We start from the raw sequence: 24,659 nt of genomic DNA, 5'->3' as shown, positions 1-24,659 counted from the left end.
CAGCTCTATAGGCAGCAAACTTGAGCTGTAAAATATCGATTTATTACAAAATGAGAAAGCTCTGAAATCAGATAGCATCCACGTGATAGATAGATGCACTGTAGTTCTTATACAGCCACAGACTTAGGAACGCTTGCAGTTGTTTTAAAAATGCACAAAACAACAAAAAACCCCCCTCAAACTAACCAAACAAAACCCCCCAAAAATCCACCTCAAAACCCAGAAACAAATAATCCTTCCAAACTCGTCCAGATTTTCTTGTTCTGAAATTTAGAAGAAAAAAGGCACAGGAGTCAACAGGCTTCACCTTTTGATAATTTTCTTCTTACTTGTCTTTGTCTCTTCTCAATTTTGAAATGTATTTATCCTCTTTTAAAGAGTTTCGAATATACAACAGCAGCTGGCCTTGCTAGATAATGAATCTTGGCCAGGAATGGCTGAAGCGGACAGGGACCGTCTTCAGCTCATCAAAGAGAAAGAGGCTCTTCTTCAGGAGCTGCAGCTCATCAGTCAGCAGAGACGATCCCCAGAAGACATTGCACGATTGGAAGATGAAAAAAGACGCTTGGAGGATGAAATTCAACGGGCTCGAGCAACGTCTGCTCATGGGGCCACTGAAAGGTTTGGGAACTTAAATAATTTTCTTATCTATTGTAAGATCCATATTGGTAGTTTCAAAAGGAAGAGTAGGGAATTTCCTTAAGTTTAAGGGGAAAAAAATAGTTACTACAGTAGTTTGGTTTCAGAAGAGTCTGCTCCTGACTGCCACTATTTAATTCTGTCTTGAAGTTTTCTGGAGTTGCAGTGAGGTTGACTAGTTAGTTTTCCTTTCATTTGCATAAAGAGTGAACAGGAAGACAAGATCAGAATAGAGTCTGAAAACATGCTTGGAAAAAGTGATACTGTCTGATAATAGAGACCTGAATAACAATTCTTCTATAGTGAAAGATTTTTTCTGTTATTTGCAGTAGAGTACTATTCATCTCCAAAAACAACAGAACAAAGATCCTTTGCTATATGTAGTTTCTGGCTTATAACAGGAAGGTTAAATGATGACCTTTTGGCTGCCTTTTATATACATTTCCTTTTCATTTGCAATCTTAGCAGTGAGAGCACATCCCAACTCAGATATCGAGAGAACATAGTAAACAGAGTCATTCTTAAAACTTAAATATCAAGTTATATGTAAAATAAACAATCCAAAAACATATTAATGGAAACACTGTGTTTATTTTGAAGTTGCCCAGTTTTTCCTGTAGCCAAAGAAACGGACAAAACCTCTTAACCTCTTTTTACTGTAGACTGCTTCTAGTGAAAGCAAGAAACTACTTGTTCTTACTTCTCTTGAACAGTGGTAAAACCTCATGTTTGACCCTTCAGGAAAACCTGCATGAACCAGGTTTAATGTGATCTGTGCAAAGGTTAATATTTACACAATTAAGACACTTTAAAAATATTGGAAAGTGCCTTCCATATACAGATTCTGACAACTTCAGTTCTTTTGAACAGGCTTACTTCAGACAGTAAATTCAGGCAATAAATAGAAAATTCACAACCAGCCTGCAGGTCAGTGTAATATATTTTGCAGTTTTTGCTGTATCGTTACATTGGCTTTTCAGCTTAAGCTGACAGAAAAGGGAGTTCATTTTACACTGCAGTGCAGTAAGTTTTATTTGTTGGTTTTGGGCTCTCATGTTAGGTAGTTCATACTATATTGGCAAGAAGGCCAAGCTATTTTTCCATGTAGTTCATGCTGTGGAAACCAGCGTTCCAGTGTGGTACTTGATGTTTCAAATGCTAGCAAAAAGTTGAGTAGAAGTTAGAATAATATTGATGGACACTCTATTTTTGTATAACTAATTGGAGGAAAGGTTAACTATTATTAACCCTAATTGATTTGTTTTTTTTGTTTTAGACTGAGGAATAACCAAAAACCTTCCTAGTTTTGCTTTTCTATTACCACTTTCTTCTAATCGTGAAATACAGAGGATTTTCTTTTTTAAATTATTACCAGTTCTGTTCTATTACTGAGTATTTAAGACACAGAATTATGGACAGATGAAAACAAACTTAAAATCAGTATGACAGAGGTGGGAAGGGGTTTTTTTTGTGTTTGTTTGTTGTTTTTTTTTTTTAAATTGTTGTAGTGTTGGTTTTTGTAAAATTGGCTGATAGCCGTAGTTGGAGGCATTTCTTCCCTTTTAACACAGGTACCTACCTTGCAACATTGATCATTGTGGAGTGTAGGTTCCTGAGTTTATTTTTTAAAGTAGATAGTGTGAATATCCCTGCTTTCCCCTGTAAGCTTTTGAGTCAATTAAGTTTCTTGCATCCATTCGTCTTTTTCTTTTGGTTCCTGCATGCAGTGCCTGTATCATGTAAGTTTGTGTAGCTGAGCTGCAACCTTCCTTGGGCCACTGGGTCGACCTGGTCTGGGTTCCACAGCAGCAGGAGAAAAGCGTCAGCATTGCACGGCGTGGGTGTGCAGCCCCTGCCCTGCGGTTGCAATGGAGGGAGCCTTCCCAGGGGGCTGTGGTGGTGCTGGAGTGTAGCGCTGCAGCCCCTTGCCAGCATAGGAACTGATGAAGTTGGAGGCCAAAGAGGTTGAGAGATTTATGTTTCTAGTGCTAACAGAGACATACTTTTTTTCATATCTTAAGCATCCAAAGTTTATTGAAACTAATGCTGCTGTTTTATCCAGGAGAACCCTCTTTTTGCTGATTTTTTTTCCAATTTTTTTTTTAATCCTGCACTTCAACATGTTGAGTTCAACAGCCATCTTTGCAGCTGAAGACGGTCTGAGGCACTCAGATAAGTTTGATCTGCTTTATCCAAGCTGTCTGTCAGAATCCAAATTTCTAGCCAACTTTTAAATGCAGGGCTGGAGCAGTAGCTTCCTGGACACAAAAATCTACAGCACAAAGCAGAATACTACCCTGATTTTAGCTTGAAATTCAGTGACTAGGCTTGGAAAAACAAAACACCAAGAATATAATTCTTGATCCAGAAAAAGAATAAATCAATAGATAAAATCTATCATTTGGAGTTCTAATAATCTCAAAACGCAGAATTTAGGATACCTTATAGGTGTGTGAGATTGACAGCATTAAAAGTACATTCTGTTTGTGTTATGGAGTAGTACTGAGTAATTCAGCTGCTTGTTTTTAGAACGGACAAAAAATTTGCAGCATGAGATTTTTGTCATAACGTAGTATTCAAAATGCTGTATCACCTGCTTAAATATGATGATATATAAATGCACCTAAACCACCTAGAATAAGAGTGTAAGTTTGACTTTTATGGTTACATTCAACAAAAAACCTCCAAAAATTTTCTTTTTATCTTTGAAATTTTATACTAATTAGCTTGCATAATAGGGCTATTTGGAATTTTTTTTTTCCTGAGAAGCTGGAAAGTCATAGTATTTTACTGGCAGAATCAGGTTGATGCAAGAGAAAAAAATGTAGTCTCATGTTTTTACCTAGGACTTTGTATGACTTTACTAATTGCTGTAATGTATTTTCAGCTTCATAATTCTTACATTGTGCCTCAATTACTTTTCTTGTCTGGGATTTTGGCTGGAGTTCTTGTGTTCTTGCTGGAATTATCATCGCTGCATATGAGCAGCATAAATTAAAATTTTTCATTTAAGTTCTTTTTTACATTCCAAACTGCAATGCAATGAAATTTTTCCATAATTGGAAAGCTCCTAGCACTTCTTGAACACTACTTTGATGAAGAAAATAGTAATATGTATCTGTTTAATTATAGGATACTGTTACAGGAAAAGAGAAATTGTTTGCTTATGCAACTAGAAGAAGCTACACGTTTAACTTCATATTTACACTCCCAGTTAAAAAGGTAAGTTATGTAAAACCAGCAAGTTTTGAAGTTTAACTGCAGCAGAGAAAAATATTAATAATGTATGAAGTTTACTTTTTTATTCTCCTGTGTATGTGTGCCAAGTAAATTAACTTTTTACTACATTTATACAGTTTGGTCTATGGAATGTGGTGATTCGAATGGAGTTTTATAAATAGTTTTAGTGATGGCTCTTTGAGCTACATTATTAAGCGCATCTGTGAATTTTGTATTTTATCTGGGAATTTTATATGTTATCTCCTTTTCAGAAAATAAGTCCTTACAACCTGTTGTAATATTGTTACAGTTTTACTAATAAGAACTTAACATTCTTTTAAGTTCTGTGAGTTTTTAATATTCTGATACCTTCTCTAAAGGAGGGGTTTTTGATCCCTGGTGAGATGACAAAATTTTGCCATTTAAATACGAGAATGTGCTAAGACCCACACAGAAGCCCAGAATGTTTTGCATATTCACACTCACAGCTGCCTCTTAGATGCAACTCTTGGGGATTCCTCAGCTCAACACCACACCAACATCAAAAGCTCAGTTCCTGCTGTGTCTCACTTCATCTCTCTTTGTCACTTATATTTTTCTCTCCCTTAACTGTGAGTGGTAAGAGGAACTGGAATAGGATTCAGCCTAAACTCTTTTTTTATTTTGCACTGGAAAAACCTGTAAGAGTGAAGCTTACACAGCAGTTTGACTTTGCAAATCCCTTTGCACTTCTTTTCTGTGGATTGTTTATGACCAATCATTAATGTAAATTTAAACTGGATCATGGTAATGTATCCTTCCTGGCTTTACATTGAGTCTGCTGATCCAAAGCCTGCTCTGACCTCTTTTCTGCCAAATTACAGCTGCTTACATGTTGGAGGAAAGAGTAGGCTCGTCCTGTTGGACTGTTTGTCTTCAGGCACTTGGCCTTGATTTGGTTGTCACATGTGCTGTTTCAGTCTTGATTGTGCTTGAGACCAGGGCAGGAGACACAAGCCTAGACATTAAAATGCCAAATCATCTCTCTGTGTCACCATACTGAATACATGTAAAATTGCTTGTGTGATCTGGATTGATGTTTTCATGTCTGCATTGATGTTTCTGATTATATTTGAAAGGGCCTTTTTTGTTTTCTCTTTTTTTGCCTACCGTAGTCTGTCAGCTAGCACCCTCACAATGTCCTCTGGCAGCAGCAGGGGATCCCTGGCCTCCAGTCGAGGATCCTTGGCCTCCAGCAGAGGCTCCCTCAGCTCAGTCAGCTTTACGGACATCTATGGCCTTCCACAGTACGACAAATCTGACAGCGTTACAGACTACGGGCAACACTTGCGCTTTGACATAATTCCCTTTGAATCCCTCACAAAGGATGTGCCATATGTCGATCCCATTGGACACTCGAATTTCAATAAGCAGCGGAGGTCTCTGGACACCCCGCAGTCCCTGGCATCCCTGTCATCACGGTCCTCCTTGTCATCATTGTCCCCTCCAAGCTCGCCTCTGGACACCCCATTTCTCTCTGCGTCTCGAGACTCTCCGTTGGCTCAGATGTCAGAAGGTTTTGAGGAGATGGCAGGCATAGGAGCCCTGGAAATGCTCAGGGCTCAGACCACAGCATTGGGTGACGATGATGCACAGGGAACGAGCTCTTCTCAGACGTCCACTTACCCTCTGGATAGTGAAGGGCTACGAGAAATGGGACCACACCTGACTGCTGTCCAAACTGGTGGAGGTGAGTTTATGGACATTAGTATTTTATCACATTATCATAGAAAATGTCACACAGACCTAAGCATACCAGCACAGTAGAGATTGTCCCTCAGTTTTACTAATATTACTAAATACTACTATAGACCAAAATACTGCTTATTTTACTGCCATCAGTTAAAAATTACATAGTAGCCGTTAACTGTTAAAAAAGCCTGACCAAAAAACAGGAAAAAAAAAACCAAACCCAAACTTTAGGTTTAGAGTGAAGAAGTGAAAGAGTAGAGAAATGCCTGTGAATAGATCTCAAAACAGTGGTGCATTGGGTGGAAGAAAGGGAATGGAATATAGACTTTCTTTGGAGTGTAGCATATCAAGGAATTGGTAAGAATTAGTAAGGTATTAGTAAGAAAAAGCATGGGTTACTTACTTCTGATGCCCCTAGTTGTGCCCATGTTGCCAATTCTGATAATGTAAACACAAACACAGGGGAGATAGGAAAGAATCAAAAAACACCCCCTAAAAAAAACCCCAAACACAAAACATGAGGTGATTCTGCTGACAGTGCTTGCTGGCCGACTGACTCCATGCTGAATTTGTACATACCCCAGACCAGGTTCTCTTGTTCAAGTTCTGTGAGAGGAGCAGAACCTACAGTGGCATGGCTGTCAGGAGTGCATGATGCACTCATGAGCAGAGTGCTTCATCAGCAAACCAGCATCTTTTGTAGGGGCTGCGTGAGAAGTACTGGCTTGGCTGGTTGTCTCCAAGTACTTGTGCTCTGTGATGGCAGAGGAGTGATGTGTGCAGTTACCACAACACACATACTGTGGAGTTTTCGTTTCCTTCTTGACTGTGAAGTTCATGGACTTGCTTTAGCTTGCATTGGCAGAAGCTTCTGAGGCACTGCAGTTGAGAAACATAAATTAGAGAGATCAAAAGAGGAAACAGAAAACATTCTAAAAAATGAAACAAAATTAAAAACCTGAGCATACAAGCACATGACAAATTTATTTTCCTGTTTTAACCAATCAAATTAAGAACTGCTGTTAATATGAGAGTATTCCTTCATGATAACATTTTTGTGTTGGCTTGCTTGTTTTTCTAATAAAATCAAACCAGTAGAGAAATGCTTTTTAATATTAAAGGTTTGATTCCCATCCCATTTCTATCTACAGAATTCTGTGTTAGCAGTAGTGTAAAATGTTGCATTTGGGACTTAGGACATCAGGAATAATATGAAATATAACCAGAGAATGTATCATCTTATCCTGCCAAAATCTTATTTTGTCAAGTGATAATTTGAAGGAACATTGGCAGTATCTACAGAAAAACTTTCAGGTTTTTATTTTTATAAAGAAAACATTGCTACTGTGCTAAAAAGCCTCTATTGTTCAGTGTTTGAGTCTAGACTTACCTACTTTCCTTGGTGCAGCTAGCATTGCCAGAAGATACTGCTGCAGAATTTACTTCTACTAGTTGTAAACATTTCTAGTGCCCATATTGTAGCTTTCAGACCAAAATAAATAGAATTCCAGAGACCAGCATGTAAGCTTGTGCTTAAAGTAGTGCCATGAAGAGGCTTCCTGAGGCTTTCTTTAAACCTCAAATCAGACCACAGCATGTCTTCATCCATTGTGGTAAGTGAAAATATCCAAGTAGTTCGTTTATAGCTCGTACGTGTTTCCTAGAAGTGAAGCCTGGTGTGAGGGCCTAGGGAGCAATATAGGATGAGGGTCAAGTTCCTGCTTTGATTTTCCCTTTCTTCTTTCTCTGTTATGTTTCCACACATTTCACATTTCTCTGAAAACCTCTGTGCTACCTGCTGTCAGTGCTGTGGTGTCCAGCTCCTAGTCTGGGGTTACAACTTTTCTCTATGTACAACAGGCTATTTTGTGCTGCTTTTTGAGGAAGATTGTATGGTTCAAAAGTAACCAGGCTGCCTTCTTTTGAGACATTTTTTTTTTTTTTTTAGTATTTGCATTTGAAAATGATTGATTTAGAAACTTTGTTTAACCTTTCTGATTTTTGACTACTTTTTGCTTCACACTCCATAGCTGGTGGTTTGCAATTGTAACACAGTTGTTTGCAAGTAGCAGTTGAAAGTTTTGAAATTATTTTGGTTTTGTACTCTTTTATTGGAAGAATTTGATGGAGCATCCAGTTCTTATATTACAGTTTGGGAACCCCCAGATGTTGGGGGGGTTTTGAGTTTCAGTGAGGTCCTAGGCAGTGTGCCCTGCTGCTGCCACCCAGTGGTCTGGTAGCATAAAGCGACGCTGTAAAACCAGTAAGTCTTCGTTCCAACAAATCTTTTGCCTCTTCCTTCACTGGTTTTCGGGGCTGGAAGGATTAACACTGAATATACTGCATGTACTTTGCACTGACACAGCATTTGAGCAAGTTCAAGGGGTTTTTCAGGAACTGCAGTTTTGATGTTTAGTTGCTGATCTGCTGTTTTATTGTTCTACATCTGTCACAGGGACACATTGTGAAATATGCTATCATATGTGAGTGGAGGAAATATGCTTGAAAAGTTAAATCCATCATATTTATAAAGCTGGGAGTGGGAGGAAACGTGTTAATAAAATAGTGGGGTTTCATATCTTCACTATCTCTAATCTATACTAAAATAATCTTTCATGTGCTAATTTCTTTTAGTGCCTAAATAATCTCTTGTTTGCAAAATACCGTCATAGGTCTAAAAGGTGATTTATCACTGTATGCTTTTCATTTTGTCTTGTTTCTCATGCGGCAAAACAGAAAAATTCACTGTAAGTGAACCTGAAATTTCTTATTGTGCTGTTTTTGCCTGTAATTCCCAGTGTGTTTTTCTGTGTGAAGTGCTAGTTGTTTTGTTTTGGTTAGTGGTTGGTTATTTTTTAGTTGTTGGTGGTTGTTTGTTTTTTTTTTGAGTTGCATGAGAAGAAACAGGAGATTTTGCTACATTTGGTTTTGTTTGATATTGTGCTGTATCTGTTTAATCATTCTGGCATACTTAATTTTTTTGCGATGTCAACTAAACAATACATTCACAGCTGTAGTTAAATTCCTGGGAGAAGTGGTCTCTGATGTTCAGCTTTATTGTATCATAGTAATGCCTGACAGCATCTTGGTAGGTAAGGTCAGTTTGTATCTGATTAGTTTTTAGGAGGGTGTTTTACTGACATGCAGTATTTGTAGTCTCCTATGCTTGTGAAACATGCTTTAGATTTATTTATGTATTTTTTAGCTAATAGCTAATTAAAATTTGGGCACCCAGAGTTTGCTTTTTCAACTAATCACATTGAGAATGTTCTTTTATTCAGGGCTGTCTTATATTTATCAAGCTTTGGCACCCAGTAGGTCTGGAAAATCATATACATTCTTCACTGATTTTGTTATTTAAATAAGAAAATTAAAGGTGATTATCTGTCTTAGAAACTTAATTTTTAAACAATTCAGCATTGCAAGGTCTGTAACCTATGCTAAACTTTTTCTGTTTAAACCAAAATCTGATGTCTTTTTCATCTTGACCAATTTTTCCTGCTGATTTTTCCCCCTCTAATCAAGGGCATATTTGGTGCATCTCTCCCAAATTTGCTGGGATTATCCAGAAATTATTGATTTTTCATTTCGTTGTATTGGTGCTTGAAACCAACTTTTTCTTCCAGACAAATTGGGAACATGAACTTCCAAAGGAGAGAGTCCACAAGGTCCTTTGTCCAGTACCTGTATACAAAGTGTTCACATAAGTGGTGAGACAAGGGCTTATTTACAAAAAGAAGTCATCCTACTGTAACTTGTTGATATTAGTACAGAAATTATAGAAGCACTTTCATGAAAAAGTTGTGCACTTTTGTTCAGCATCTTTCTAGTGACATAAAATTATTGGGAAACTTTGATATGTTTTTCTATAGATGTCTCTACAGAGTGCTGGTTTTGATTCTGCATAAGTACCAGTGACAGAACTGAGGTAGGCTCACCAAATCAAAAGTTTTTTAACAAAAAAAAAAAAGAAAAAAACCAACCAAACTAACCAACCAACCAAAAAACCCTCCCAGAAAAACACAAACAACCAAAACAACCCACAAACCCATAACTTTAGTTCAAGTGATATAGAGGAGAGTGTGGTTCAAATAGTTTCCTTGCTTTCTGTGTGGTTGCTTGAACTTGGCTCTCATTTGTGGTGAGCATGCCATGAGCAGCACTGCACAATGTATGAAGTACAATAAGGGTAGGATGCTGTACCTAGAGATGGGGTGGAATGGTGGTTCTTTCTCCAGGCACAGAGACAAGTGCAGAGTGGGCTGCTCCTAGCCAGCAGATAAGTTTCTTGCATAGCTGATGATGACTAAATCCTTCATTGAATGTGGAGAGGTCCATAGGACTATTTATGAATCCAAAGGACAGAGAACTTGCTCTGCTGATATACAGGAATTTTAGCTCCAAACAAGACTGTGATTTTTGTAACACCTTTGGGTATTTGATGCTGTTAGTGGCCTGATAACAGAAATGTACCTTGGGCTAGCACAGAACTGCTGGGCTTGGGTGCACCCTGTCTGCCAGTCCCACAGTGACCTCAGCCAGAGCCTTCTGTTGATCACAGTGGCATGGTTGTTAATCTGTAAGACTTCTGTTGAGCTCCCGAGCCTGATGTCCTGTCCTGGTGGTGCTTGGGTGGGAGGTGAGATGGGTACCAAGCAGGAGGGTGGCTCACCACACCTCAACTGGGTTCTGCAGGCAGAGCTCAGGTCGTGGGTTGGTGTTCAGCTGAAGGAAACTCACTGGTAGGTATCAGAAATAGATTTTGATGCCTTAAGATAATGTGTAACAGAGGTACTCAGGAAGTTGTTACTTTCAGTAAGACATGCTTCATCCTTGGTTGGGGGCAGTAAGCTGTGAATGTCAGCTGGTGCTTGTCTCCCACGCAATATGCTCTGTGCTGCTGTCACTCTGCTGGAACTGTGAATGCTTCCATGCTGTCTTAAGTTTCTTAAGCATGAACAGAAGCAAATAAAATGCTTTCCCCACTTTTGAAGTGGCATCTCTTTTCCATTGCTTTCCCGCTTTGAGGATAGTTCACTGAACCTTAAGTAGTTCTTCACTGCACAGTGAAGAAACTGCACTTCGCAAGTCTGTTTAATGGTTCTCGCTAGTACTCAGAAGAAAACAACCTTAAGTTAGGAGCTATCATTGAAGTTTTGAAACCTTTCCTATCCAGTTCTTGATCATGTCTGCTTGTGCATGTACTTTAAAGGACTGGTAGCTGCTATACCTACTTGCCTGTGCAAAACCTGATGTATAACATAATTTTTGTTGGTACATTTACAATGAGAAAATGCTGCTATTTATGGTGTTGCTGGTGATTCAGGGAAGGGTGGAAGAGGGGTTTGAATATTGCTTCCTCCTTCCCCCAGTCAAAGTTATTCACCAAGAATTTGAAAAAACAGTGGTCTGAGTGAGTTGGAAAGCACTGGTTCTTTTTGATAATGCCTCTCGGACTGTAAATAAAGCTGCTATTATGTGATGTTATAAACAGTATGCTTTGAGATTTTGTATTAGGAAACAAATGAGAACAAAACCTCACATTGTTTTATCAGATAACTTTTTAAAAGAATTAGTCTCTGTGTTTTCAACCTATTGTATATTCAGTAGGTAAATCTGAAAAGTTTAGGATATCATGTGTACGTATGTTGAATTAATGTAAGTCTTCCTTTACGAAGGGATTATTCTATGAGAAAAACATTTAGTAACAATGCAATTGGTTTATACTTAGTCTTGTCAGAGAGCAATTGCCCACAAACTTCCTTCCTTAATTCTCCCACAGAAAATCTCCGGTCAATTGTATTCTAGATTTTTAATTTAAAGTTAGATGAAAAATCAGTGAACTGTTTGTGCTTTTTTGTTGCTAGTTTTGATACAATACATGTTTCTTGTTTGATTTTAAGAAATTGCCTTGAGCTGATGTTGTTTTCACTTTTTTCTCCGTGACAGCTGTAACTCTGCGAGGAGACAGTGGGAGAAGATCGGAGAGGAGAGCCAGGCGAGTTTCAGCATGTCTCTCAGATCATTCACTGGCTAGTGACAGTGGCGTGTTTGAAGCTTTAAGCAAAAGGTCAGGTGTATAAATGCATAGTAAGCTGGAAATATTCCTTTTCTACCACATGATCCAAAAGAGTTAGTTGTGAATTTCTGAATAGGCTTTCAACATTCGTAGTTCTTTGTAACATAGAAATACTAGATTGCAAGTTTTAAAGGAGAGAAGCTTTTTACATGCAGTCCCATGGTCATCTTCACAACATTTTAACACCGTATCATTCTCCCTTGAAAAACAGTTTTCTCAGGTTATTAGTTGTAAATCAGTAATTTTACTTCAACCATCTATAACAAAATAAACTTATACAGAGTGAGACTTAAAATTCTGAGTAGCACGTGATAAAAGTATAACTGAGAGGAAGAAATATACAAACTACTAAAAATCTAAAAATGTGTAGGTTGACCAAGTGATTGAAGGATGCATAAGGCATGTTACTTAATACAATTGTTTTAACACACTAAACAGTAACTGGGAAGAAGATAAGGTTTGGAGGATGCTAAAGAGAAATGGAAGACGAATAGATATTAAAATAACATAAATGTCTTGAAAAAGTAATTCTAAAACTTCAGTTTTTACAACTGTAAATTACTACTGCTATGTGTTTTTAAATAGATGTCTCAGTTCCTTCTACATTACCAGTCCTTCCTATATTACCAAACAATTGCTTGTATCCACAAATCACAAAATAAATGTTAGTTTCATTATGTTTTAACAGCTTAGGTCACCATGTAGTTTACAGTACTGTCTATTCCCACAGGAATGAAGATCTGGAAGAGCCTGTTTATGGTGATGCTGCCAGTAATGAAGAACCACAAATACATGTTGGATTTCTGTGAGTAGTTACTCCTCTTTCTCGCTGTCAACTCTGCAGAAATTGCTAACTACTTTCCTTGGGTTTGTTAAATTTTTAATGAACTGAACTTCAGTGGGTATTTTTAAGAAGTTTCTGAACTGACAGCTGACGTTTAGTGTGTGTACAGATTAGTTAGTCACATGCCACTTTGTGTTGGGGATATGCCTTAACCGCAGTTCATTCAGTTCATCCTTTCAATGCTGACTGCTGAAAGGGCCTTCACTACTTCTTTCAGTAGCATTTATTTTCATTGTTTCAGCCATTAGTATGAGTATGGGTATAGGGATATGTCTCTGTAAGCGAGATCTTTTTATGCCAGATAAAGGAGGATTACCTTAGAAAAGTCACAGGTAAAGAGACACAAATAGGAACACAGTTCCCAAATACGGCTTTGAAATCCTGTGCTTATGGCACACTGTTGTTGGGAGTGGGAATAACGTGCAAAAGGGTAAATTATTGCTGTGCAAGGCAGGATGTCATATCTTAGGCAGCCCTCCAGAGTTGTCTCTACCTCTTGGAAAATTAATTCCTAAGCTTGGAAGTTTTGTAAATCTCAAAACTGTTAGTGCCATTTCAAAATTCATGTAGATGTGAAACAGTAGAATTTTAAAATTTATTTTCAATAACCCATGAAAATAATGCAGACTGATTTGTCTAATGTAACCGATATGTTGTTACACATGTGCACACATGCACACACATATAAGCATGTGGTGTGACTGTTTAAGGAATGTAGTTTATAAAACCTGTTTGTTATCAAGAGGCATAGTGTAAGGCAACTTATTCTTTTGAAACTGAATAATGTTTAATTCTCTTAGTTCTATTAACTGTGTTACTGGAGCTAGTGTTATTAATACTGTTCTGTTACCAGAATGTGATATCTATAATTGCTTTTAATTGAAACTGATTTGTCTAAGAAATTCGTTTAACAACAAAATGTGCTTTTATATTCTTTAAATCTTTCTAGTCATCTCTATTTCTTAAGCAAAATATTGATGATTGGTGACTAACACAGGAAATTTATTTTCCAGGCATGACAGTGGAAGTGAATGTCTGTTAGTACATGTATTACAGCTGAAGAACTTTACGAGTCTGGTTGTTAAAGAAAACTGCAAAATGTAAGCATAAATTTCACCCAGAGTCTGATCTTTGCTTGTTTTGTGCCACAGTCATAAATACTGTAGATTTATTTGCTTTCATTCAAAATTAAGCTATTTCTGGAGAAGATAATATGTCTTAGTTTTCATGAGGAAAGGGTTAATTTTATGGACACAAAGTGTCCCTTTCATAGAACCTCTGTCACAATGGTCAAGTAACAAGCGTAGTCTTTAATGACCTATGTTCTTACATATTTATTATGCATGTTTATTACTCCAAGAGGTTTGCTGGACATTGTTGTCAAGGCAATCAGGCGTCTAAATGATCAGAAAGGCAGTTCTGTTCTCCATCCTTCTCAACCCTACCTGGGCTGGATTTAAGAAATTGCATTGCTGCAGGGTGAATCGATTGGTTTTATCAAAAAATAAGTTTCTTTTACCAAAAAAGCAGAAAAAACTTTTGGCCAGTTTAATGAACTCCTCCATGCAACTGTGCATTCATTGGATCAGGCGCTGGGCCAGCTGGGGAGAAGTTCACCTGCAGCAGCCAGTGAGCAGAGGAGCTGGATCTCTTAATTTTTACAGCACGTGAATCTGTTTAACTAACTGATGCTCCACACTCGAGTGCTGCAGTTCCACCATAATGAGCTCTTCCAATAGTCCTCTAACCATTTATTTGCCTGCCAGTGTCAGCCCCTCTCTGGTGGTGCCATAAGAGTTCATGCAGCTGTGCAGTGGAGTTGAGTGAGCCTCTCAGCTGGAGTGGATTTTTTAATCCTTGAGATTTTGTGGGAGTTTTTTGGTAGGTTTAGCCCAGATTAAGTTTTCTAATCTGGTTCACAACACAGTGCCATGAAACTGTTTGCTGGCATGGGGGAAGGAATAGGATGTTACAGGGGCTGGACAAGCAGTCAGGACTGGGAGAACATGGAAACAATTCTCTAAGTAGCTCTGCTGCCTTCTGTCAGATGAAAATGATTGTTGATTTTGGTTTTGGCTTGGAGTCTCAAATGGGATGGTATGAGATATTTAAATTAGTTTTTTAAGACTGCAGATGGATGCAATGACTGCAGATTTCTTTGCCATCCTTGCTGAATTTTTTAAGGAGGAAACAAAAGGTTAGTTCGTGGAAGGAAGAAATGGATTAGTGACACTTATGGGGTAATTCAATTGCCTAAATATAGGCATGTGTTTCCATATGAAATATCATAGTGTAGCACCCGGCCTCCAGCTGCTGCTGCTCAGAGGAGAGCTGTATGTAGCTCTCCCATAGCTCCTATGTCATAATTGCTAGCTCCTTGTAGATGCCTTGGATATCTCAGGGCAGCTCAAGTGCCACTTGGTGCCTCTGTTAAGCAGCAAGTTGAAAAAAAAAATAGTTTTAGTTAGAAAATATAGCATTTCTGGATTAGCTTTGCAGATCTTGTGTGTTAAGAATGCAAAGTAAATTTCTGTGATGATGAGATCCCAGAGCAGATTCTTAATGTAGGTGTTACACTAACATAACTTAATTTTGAGAAATGCAAAATAGATTTCTTTGTCTGAATTGTGCTATTTGTCTGTTTTGATGTTCTCAGTCATGTGAGAGTTTATTTGCCACCGCTTGAGTCAGGCACACCAACCACTTACTGCTCTAGAGCTTTGGAATTCCAAACTCCGTTAATATTTAATGAAGTGTTCCGAATCCCTGTGCATTCAAGTGTTTTGAAATTAAAATCACTGCAGCTGTATATCTGTTCAGTTGATCATCAGCAACAAGAAGAACTATTGGTAAGTGGTTCTGTTTCTTAAAAGCCATTGATATGGGAAACTAAAGTTACTTGAGGAATAATTTTTAAGATTATAAAGAGAAAGTGAAGTCTTTGTTTTTCCGTAAGAAGTTCTGATAGAATTGCATGTTAATGTGTCCATTTGTGTACATATGTAAGTATAGTTCTGTGAATAAAAAGGTGGGATTTTTAAAAAGTTGAAATATGTGTATTTTGGGGTTACATGAAGTCTTACTAAATTAGCAGAGGTTGAGAATTGGAGAGTTCTAAGCCATGTTAAAAGTAATCTGTTCTACTGTTTACTGTTACATTGCAGAGGCATGTTGAAAATTGATGTAAGGTTTACATTCATTGCTATGGGATTTAGTAGATAAGGAATTAATTTTTTATTTATTTAATGCATTTCTTAGAAGTGTCTGTTTTGTGGAAAGTTGAAAATCTCCTGTTGCTAAATTTTGGTGCAAGAAGGAATACACTGTGTAAAAAATTAAATTTCTCCTAAAAGACTTAATCTGACAACTTTTAGACTACAGTGTGCTCAAGACTTCCATTTCTGCATGGAACTGTAATGCCTGTGTGTGTCCTGGCTGTTTTGAAGTGAGTTGTCATTGCAGCAAGGGGTTTGAATGGGTTAGAGAAAAGAAGTTTTAAGCCTGTCAAAGAAGTTAAGTGGTACAGGCATCTCACTGGCATGCTGGGCTTTAGGTAAGAGGTGTTTATTTGAGCAAATCTAGTCAAGAGTGCATGTTTAATAGTCCACCTTTAAAACTAAGTAGCATCTTACATAAATAGAGGTCCGAACACTGACAGAAGTGGACCCAAGGTCTTGTCTGTAGTAGGACATTTTGTCATTTTTGCACTACAACATAATGAAAGAGAAAGCATCTCAAGAACAGGCTGGACATATTGGTGTAAAATGCTTTATACTGGTATAGCCTGTTCCTATGGCAAGCTAAATAGCTATTTAAGTGTAAAGTATCTTGGTACTGGCACAGGTACATCTAAGTTTAGGGTACTTTTATTCTAACTGCTGTTACTGAATTGCCAAAAAAAAGATAGGTCTTCATGTTATATTGGTAGGGATTTTTTCTTTTTCATAGTCTTAGTGTAGTTTTGTCAGAAATATCTTTGTTAACAGTAGCTAGTAATATACTTTAAGGTAAGTTAGCAATGCTACTCAAAAGGAGAGAAACAATGTCACAATTTCTTAAGGTAGATGCATTGAAGTATCCGTTTAAACATTATGATTATTACTCTCTTTAGCAAATTGAGCATTTTCTCAAACTGAGAAAACATTTGGGCTACCCAGAGAGGTGGTGGATTCACCATCCCTGGAGATTTTTAAATGCAGATTGGACGTGGCACTGAGTGCCATGATCTAGTAAATGGACTGGATTTGGACCAAGGGTTGGACTCGATGATCTCAAAGGTCTTTTCCAACCCAATCAATTCTATGATTCTATGATTTCCTATCTCTCTTTGGAACTGCTGTGATGGTCTCTGTCAACAAGGCCTTTGTCTTTCAAGGTCTCTTCCACTGAGATTACCGTTTATCCCATCTATTTAGTAATGCATAAAGTTCTCAAATTCTTGATGACTACTTTCTTTTCAATTAGATTATGCCAGTGTAATGTTTTCCTAAATGCAGAAGCCAGGCTGGAGTTTATCTTAAGTTATACAAGTATTTGAACATAACAGAGTTAAAAAAAAATAAATTCTGTCAAATAGTTCTAAACTTCACTTATAAAGAAATAAATATATTAAACTTGTGGGATGGTCTTTCCATTCCCTCAGCCTTTTACTCATATGCACTGCATGGCTTTGAAAGACCTTTTTCTGGGTTAAATTGGCTTATTTCTTCCCCGGTGGCCTCATCAATGTTGAGATAAGGGAATTGTTATTTTCCATGATTAGCATATGTAGTTCTTGACAAAACATTAAAGAAATGTGAATGCCTTTCTTACAATCACACAGCATTGCTGTTTCACTCTGAGTTTCTGATCTTTTACAGCCCTGAACAACTGATTATTCCCCATGTCTTAATTTATTTGAATTCTTCTTGAGTGAGACTTGTTTTGCATTTTGTGTTTTTATTTCAGAATGTTTGTCCCATTTTTAGTATTATTTTAAATTCTGATCCTTTTTTCATAAAGAGACACGCCTATCTGATGTCACAGAGAGATTCATAAATACTTCTACTCTCCTGCCATCCAAGTTGTTAACAAATGTGTCAGAGCAGGCACATGACAGACCTCTAGCAGACCCACCTGTGACAGACCTCTAGCAGACCCACCTTGGTTTCTTCATCCTTTCCTTCTTCATCCAAATCTTGAGGGAGAGGTGAAATATTAATTAATCCTTTCAGTACTGATAATTGTCAGTCGGATTTGATGGTGATTTTCTACTCAATTAGTGATTCACTTTGTAGTGACAGCTTCTTTGGCAGGTTTGCTTAGCTGCTTAATAAATGCACTGTGTAGGGCAGTATCAGATGTCTTAAGTATATGTTTTCTGCAATATTGATAGCAGGAAGACTTTTACTCTCTACTTCTAAAACCATGCTCAGAATGTCTTAAACATTTTCCAACTCTGATATAAAAATATCAGTATTTGGTACACATTTCTTTTATACGCTGCATCAGAGGAAATAGATAATTAGAAGACATCTCTATTTTATGTAGAAAAAAGAAAAGTCATCTCCCTAGCCACTGAGATGAAATTACTTCCTCAGTAACATGCTGTATCCCGGTATCACATTATTTTGTTAGTCTCAAAACCTTTTCTCCATTGTCCTTTATGCACCTGTTTAAACAGAGCCCCAGGGAACATTTGTCTTGGAAAAACAATACAATGTTTTTTGAATTATTGTTTTCTAATTAACTGTTTCTTTACCTGCTTAAAGTTGAATGCAGTTTCTGTGTACAATTCCTACTGCCTTTACTATTAGAATCATTGTATCCAGCTGGTTTATGAGAGATGAAAACCATCTTACAGGACTTTACAGTGATATAAATGAAAATATTCTTAGCATGTGGTCCACTAGCATGGAAATGAACAGGTTGTAGAGATAGCCAGATAAAACCAAAAGCAGTACTCAAAGGCTAACTGATATAAAATCATTGGTAGGTCCAGCTAGTGAACTGATTACAAAAATAATAAATAAAATAGGCAGCATAGATTTGCTTACAGCTGTTCTTAATTTAGGTGAACACCACTGAGAATTTCTTACATGTACACTCTCTGATGGAGTAGGGCTACTTCAAAGTTTGAAACACTTCTAGTGGGAAGCCTCCATTAAACCTCTTTTCACATGAATCTGGGAGATGTAAGGATGGCCTGCAAAGAGGAAAAATAGCTTTGTGGCTCATTTGACAATCTTATGATATAAATAGGCAGGAAAAGAATTAGTTTACACATTTTTTTTCCATTTAAAAGATGCCTTTGAGGACCAGAGAACAGAAGGGTATCAGAATATAGTTCTCTCCAAAACCCCACAAATTAAAGTAACATTGTTAAAGTTATCATAATTTAAGCAAATGTAGAAATCAAGTATGTAATTGAGAGGGTTTTAAAAATAAAATATTAATAGCTGTCAGGTTTCAAGCATATATACATCAGTCATACAATTTTAAGTTTTCAACTTTAAAAATTTAATATCTACTCCAATCCTTCCTGGTAGTAATAGTAAGCAAGAGACAAGAAATTCAGAATCTTAGACATCGTAACACAATGGAACAAAACTGTCTCTTTTAAAGAGAGACAGTATTTGGTGAAGTGGGGCTTTTACATTGTAAGTAAAACACGCTTGAAAGAAGGTGTCTATTCTGCAGAGAATGTTTATCTTATTTTGGTCAATGCTTTTTGTTTTTCATAGGGCATTGCTCAGATAAACCTGACGGATGCAGAGAGTTCTGGTGAGATGCAGCTTCACTGGTATACTGTTCAGATCTTCACTGGTTCAGAGCCCCAGAGAGCAAAGACCAAAAACCAGTGTGAAGACAGCATTCCTCAGTCTTCTGGAAATGTAACTACAGTTAAAACAGTATGGCTCTATAAGAGTGATTTGTTTATTTATTTGTCAAATAAGACCTTCAGTGTGGTTGTTTGTGGTCTTATCTCAGGTGCAGGTTTTTGAGGTGTTTAACTCTTATGGTTAGAGCTGGATTTCAGAAGAATAATTTAAAACTAGATCATGTCCAGACGGGTGCTTGAGATAGTACCCTATGTATGTTTGTATGGACATTTCCAGTCCAACTGTTAAAAATTTCTGCCTCTACACTTGAAGAACTTGTCAAAAAGGTTGTGCAATTTCCATCCTTGGAGATTTTTCAGCCCTTGACTGGGTTCTGGACAACCTGAGGTGGCTATGATGCCTTGCCTGCTTTGCACAGGACATCAGACTAGGTGACCTTCAGAGGTCTCTTCTGACTATCTTGCTGGATGATGTTCCACAGTGAGAGAAAGTCTGCCCAGTTTCTGTGACAGGTTGAACACCACGTACTTTTTGATCGTTAAGATTCAGGGCAGATTTTTTTTTTTGTTTGTGGTTTGGTTTGGGTTATTTGTTGTTGTGGTTTTTGGTTGTGTTTTTATTTGGTTTTGTTTAGGTTTTTTTGTTGTTTTTTTTTCTGAAGGAACAGTGGCTTTGTTTTTATTCTGTTTTCTCTAAATAATATGCATTAAGTATATTTTTTTTTTCGAACAGTTTTATTTGAAGTCTAATTTACCTTTCAGGATGCAGTGACAGCCCTATTAGCTAGGACCACTGCCCAGCTAGAAGCAGTTGAGAGAGAGCTGGCAGAAGAGAGAGTGAAGCTGGAGTACACAGAGGAAGAAATCTTGGAGATGGAAAGAAAGGAAGATCAGGCAGAAGCCATATCAGAAAGGTAAAAATGGTTGCTTTAATGCCTCGTGAAACAGTTAATAATTAATACCTCATCAAAGATATTTAAACTATGGGTATAGTTTGAAATAGAGAAGGAGTACAGTAGGTCCTTATTCTGAGATCTGCTCCCTGTTAGTGCTGCAAGTATAAAATTCTGGTTTGTCATGATGTGCAAACAGGAGAAAACCTTACTCGAATAGCTGGTTGAGTTTAGAGGACTTGGAATTTGGGGAGTGGGAAAACATTTTATTATACAGAAACTTTGCTAGGGAGGCAACTGTAATGGGTTTGTAATAGCCCTGTACTAATAAATAAAATTTTGTGGAGACATGGGAAAATATTAGGGTTGTGATTTCATCCCTAATAATACTCCTAGTTTGTTACATGAGTGGTGGTGTTCTTTTTGTTATGTTTTTTTTTAGTATTGTTAAAAAGACCAGAACATATGCTTAAAGAAAATTAGGGAAGGTGAATTTTTTTGCTATGAAATGTATTTACGTCTCTGTACCTGCAGAAATGCAAACAGGCTGTGTTCTACCTATGAAAATTCTGTATTTTTATTGGAGAAATAATACTTTTAATTGATAAACTGACTTGGATAATGAAATACATAAACGTGATGCATAATTGCATGAGTTTTTTTAATACCTGCAAAATTATTGTGATGTTCTGACTTTAGGAGTTGGCAAGCAGAATCTGTTGACAGTGGATGCAGTAATTGCACCCAGACTAGTCCTCCTTATCCAGAGCCATTTTGTGGGGATTCATTAGCTGGACACATGTTTGCGGCTCAAGCAGGCCAGTACAGTTCTGGAAAAATGCAGCCTCCACCACTAAAGGTAATGAGAGAAGACACTGCAGCACAGAAACTGCCAAATGCCTCACCCACACACTGTGTGTTACCTCTGCTCCCAGAGTTTGAGTCTGAATTGATCAGGAGAGAAAAGAATCAGAAATTACATTAACAACCCTGTATCAGCACTGCCTTCATTACAGCAGTGTTGCTATTGAGTTGTTAGCACTGCCCCTTTAGGGCTGGGTTTTTTTGTTTGCTTGCTAGTTATTTCTAAATAGAATTTGGTTTTTATATGAAGAGGCAAACTATTTTTACTGTGGCCTTTACATAATCTGTAAATATGCACCTGTATCAATTTCTGTGTTTACCTGAAATTGTAACAGAAAAGATCATGATCAGCTTCCAGTGCTCTTAGAAATAAGAATTTTGAAGGAATTGTGAAGAAGGAAGTGTAATGTTTTAAGACTTGCATTACTGTTTCAGTGTTACAATAATATGGAATAATTGTATTGAAACTGATGTATTTAAAATCTTTTTTATTCAAGATATGAGACACTAAAAATAATCCTGAACAAGCTGAAATCAGCACATTTTCATTGAAGTAGAGGAACATAAGCCATTTGTGCTGACTTTTAGGGAAGATCATACCTCCTTTTGAGGAGAGAGTTAACTAAAAGTTTGGAAACTTTGCTAGATAGCCCATGTTTTCTGTCTTTCTGAATATTTTAGTGTTCTTGTATAATTGTTTGAACAGTCTTTCAGTACCTTTTTTTCCCTTCCTTCTCTTCATTTAACTTCTTCTAGTTTTAAGGTGGCTATTTGCTTCAGTCACTGTTCTTATTGAAAAGTGACTCAGTTTTCTTCTGTTGAGGCTGGAGATCAGGTGGTAGCTTGGTTAATGCTTATTTGCCAGTCCTGAATGCAGTCCCTGTGCTCTGCAGCTATTATTCATGTTATAACTGCATCTCATAATTGTTACTGTTGCAGTAAAGGCTTCTGAAGGGTAATCTTAAAATTTTGAATGACCTCGTTTTAAAACTTTTTAAAAAATGAGGTAATTCATGCTCTGTTCTCAGTGCTCATTCAGATTTGAATCTGGCTAGCAGAGCAAATTGTTTACTTTTGATATTGTTGAAATGCCTGATTGTTTTGGCTACAAGAGAAAAAATAAAAAAATCTCCTTCATTGAAATTTAGGTGGATAAGGAAACTAACACCGAGGATCTGTTTCCTGAAGAAGTTGCTATTATTCCAAAAGAGAGAACCAGCCGCAGGCCACGGGGTTCTGCTTTTGTTCGAAGCAGCACCATTGTTCGTTCCCAGACCTTCTCCCCTGGAGCACGAAGTCAATATGTTTGCAGAGTGAGTAAGGCTTAAAAAGAAGGAGGGGGGGAGGGGCCTCCATGCAAATATAATATATGTTTTTGATAATTGCTTTTTAAGGCTGCGTTGCATTTATAAGAAACTTATGCTACTTTTTAGTAGTAATGAATAATCTTTCATTGAATTTAAACATAGCAGTGGGGAAGAGTTTCCCTTTTTAAGAGTTTAAACCTGGATGGATTTAATTTGCAATTTAAGAATCTATGATAAATTAGATATTAAGCTCTATCCCTTTGCAATCTCAGATGTTAGGCTAGGGTGATTGGCTTTACAGAGGTTCAGTGCTGTCTGATGAGGCATATAAACAGTTAGCTTAGAAGCCATGTTTAACTTTCACGTCTATAAAAATTTGGAAAAGGGCACTGAATGTTTAATCTTATGGTTATTGCATAAATATTCTTATGACTCTATTGCTGTCATGAGTATCAGCCATAGGGTGCCTGTTACAGCAGTGGAACGTAGGATTCCTGGGTGCACTAGGGCAAGTAATTGAAGATCAACTCACATTAGTTGATTGTTGTGTTCAGTGGTGAAAGGCTTATAAGCAGTTGGCTGTGGTTTTGTAGATTGATATGTGGGTATTGGTTTTGCAACACTGATGGAATACACATAGCTTTGATCATACTCTTTCATAAGTTTCTGAGAGCTTGAGTTTGAAAATGCAGTAATGATTTTTAAATTTTGTGCTTTGTCCTAAACCAAGGAAATTCTGTTTTTTGTTCTTTCTTACATTGTGCACAGTGCACACAAACTCTCAAATTTTTCAATTTGATTTCTGAATTACGTATCTGTCTGTAATATAGAAAATGTGAGTAAAAGACCCTTGCACACCAGATAACAGATAGCACCAAAAGGAAAAGATCATTGAACACCATCACTTAACCTGCATTTACTTAAAATCAGATGGGAGGTAAAAGTGGGAGACTGTATTCTTTGTGTCCATGACAGTAAATGCTTTAGGATTAAATATTATCGCTTCTAAATCCCCCCTCCACGTTTTTTTAGGTTCTTTTGTCTTGGATATAGTAGAATGGTTGGTGGAGCTTATCTGTATAACACTGATGATTTTAAGTTTTCTTGAATTATTGTAACTATACCATATAAGCACTATTATATATACATTTTTATAAATAACTAAAACTGAAAAAAAATCAGTTGCTTAAAACAAGACAGTTTCAGTGTATTTAAAAAAATAAGTCTCAAAACCAAAAAAAGAAAAAGTAATACAGATTTCTTAATGAAGATGACCTTGTAAGCAACTTATTTTCACTGTCTTTTCTCCTCAGCTGTATCGCAGTGACAGTGACAGTTCAACCCTGCCAAGGAAGTCCCCTTTTGTCCGGAATACGTTGGAGAGGCGCACTCTACGGTATAAGCAGGTAATATACCTAGGAAGAGGATTTTTACTTTTCACTAGGTTACTAGAACACTGGTACTTATTACACTTAAGCTTTAGATGTCTGCAGGTGCATTCTGGTCCTTTTAGGAAGTGTAGAAAGCTTCTGCAATGTAACGAGAGGGGTGGGGCATGTTTTGTGTTTGTTTTGGGCTTTTTAAGCTAAAGGGTAGACCTGGAGAAGTTAAATACAGTTGTGAACAATTATTAAGGAGGGAAAAAAGTGTGGCAGACAAAAATCAGTTTAATGGGTACTGAATTTGTATTGATTTAGATGTAAAGTTTGATAAATCTTTACAATCTAGTTTATGATGCAGGGTGCGGGCCCAGAGAAGTGTATGTGAATATGGCAGTAAAACATTCATCTCCCCTCCCGTGCAACCTAACAAATTTGAGACCTAAGTATTCAGGAATTAATAGGTTAAGCTCTTCTTTTGCCCCTGTGCCACTCATCATGCTGTGGAACAAGTGGGCAGAGAAAGGCAGGAATCTTGCTCAGTACAGTATTTTCTGATGTCATGAGTTCATTATGAATTTTTCATATTACATCCCTTTTATTATCATCATAACATGGAATTTTAGTCCATAAACTTCAGTTAGTTAAATATTTATAAGTCAAAAGGAAACTGTAAAAGGAGGTAGTAGAAAAATTCAAAAGTAGACTGTCAAAGGAGGTAGTAGAAAGCATTAATTGAAAAAGTTTATGTATGATACAGAAAACCCCTACAGCTAACTAACCTTTCACTGGGGGATATAAATAATCTCCAAAACTTCATATGAAAAAGACTTTGTGTGTGAAATAAGTATAGAAAATGTATGGTCTATACAGCTAAAGCAAGA

At 37.2% G+C, this 24,659-nt stretch overlaps 1 protein-coding gene across 4 annotated transcripts in view; it reads left to right on the top strand.

The window, feature by feature from the left end:
- Positions 1-24,659, top strand: part of WWC3 (WWC family member 3) — a 98,319-nt gene that overhangs the window by 69,189 nt on the left and 4,471 nt on the right. For 2 of the 4 annotated variants that reach the window (XM_018084244.2, XM_018084245.2), the window contains exons 9-20: positions 379-621; positions 3,772-3,861; positions 5,013-5,587; positions 11,539-11,659; positions 12,399-12,473; positions 13,526-13,612; positions 15,169-15,361; positions 19,235-19,402; positions 20,095-20,246; positions 20,925-21,084; positions 22,238-22,402; positions 23,710-23,802. In XM_018084244.2, coding sequence (XP_017939733.1) covers positions 379-621; positions 3,772-3,861; positions 5,013-5,587; positions 11,539-11,659; positions 12,399-12,473; positions 13,526-13,612; positions 15,169-15,361; positions 19,235-19,402; positions 20,095-20,246; positions 20,925-21,084; positions 22,238-22,402; positions 23,710-23,802 — 2,122 coding nt within the window. The remainder of the gene's footprint in view (positions 1-378; positions 622-3,771; positions 3,862-5,012; positions 5,588-11,538; positions 11,660-12,398; positions 12,474-13,525; positions 13,613-15,168; positions 15,362-19,234; positions 19,403-20,094; positions 20,247-20,924; positions 21,085-22,237; positions 22,403-23,709; positions 23,803-24,659) is intronic. The other 2 variants (XM_025896225.2, XM_025896224.2) reach the window with 2 other exon arrangements.

Source organism: Manacus vitellinus, unplaced genomic scaffold (assembly GCF_001715985.3).
Source record: "Manacus vitellinus isolate BGI_N305 unplaced genomic scaffold, ASM171598v3 scaffold_7_pilon, whole genome shotgun sequence".
Lineage (NCBI taxonomy): Eukaryota > Metazoa > Chordata > Aves > Passeriformes > Pipridae > Manacus > Manacus vitellinus.
Note: the sequence above shows the minus strand (reverse complement) of the source record. Positions and strands in the feature narration are given on the sequence as shown.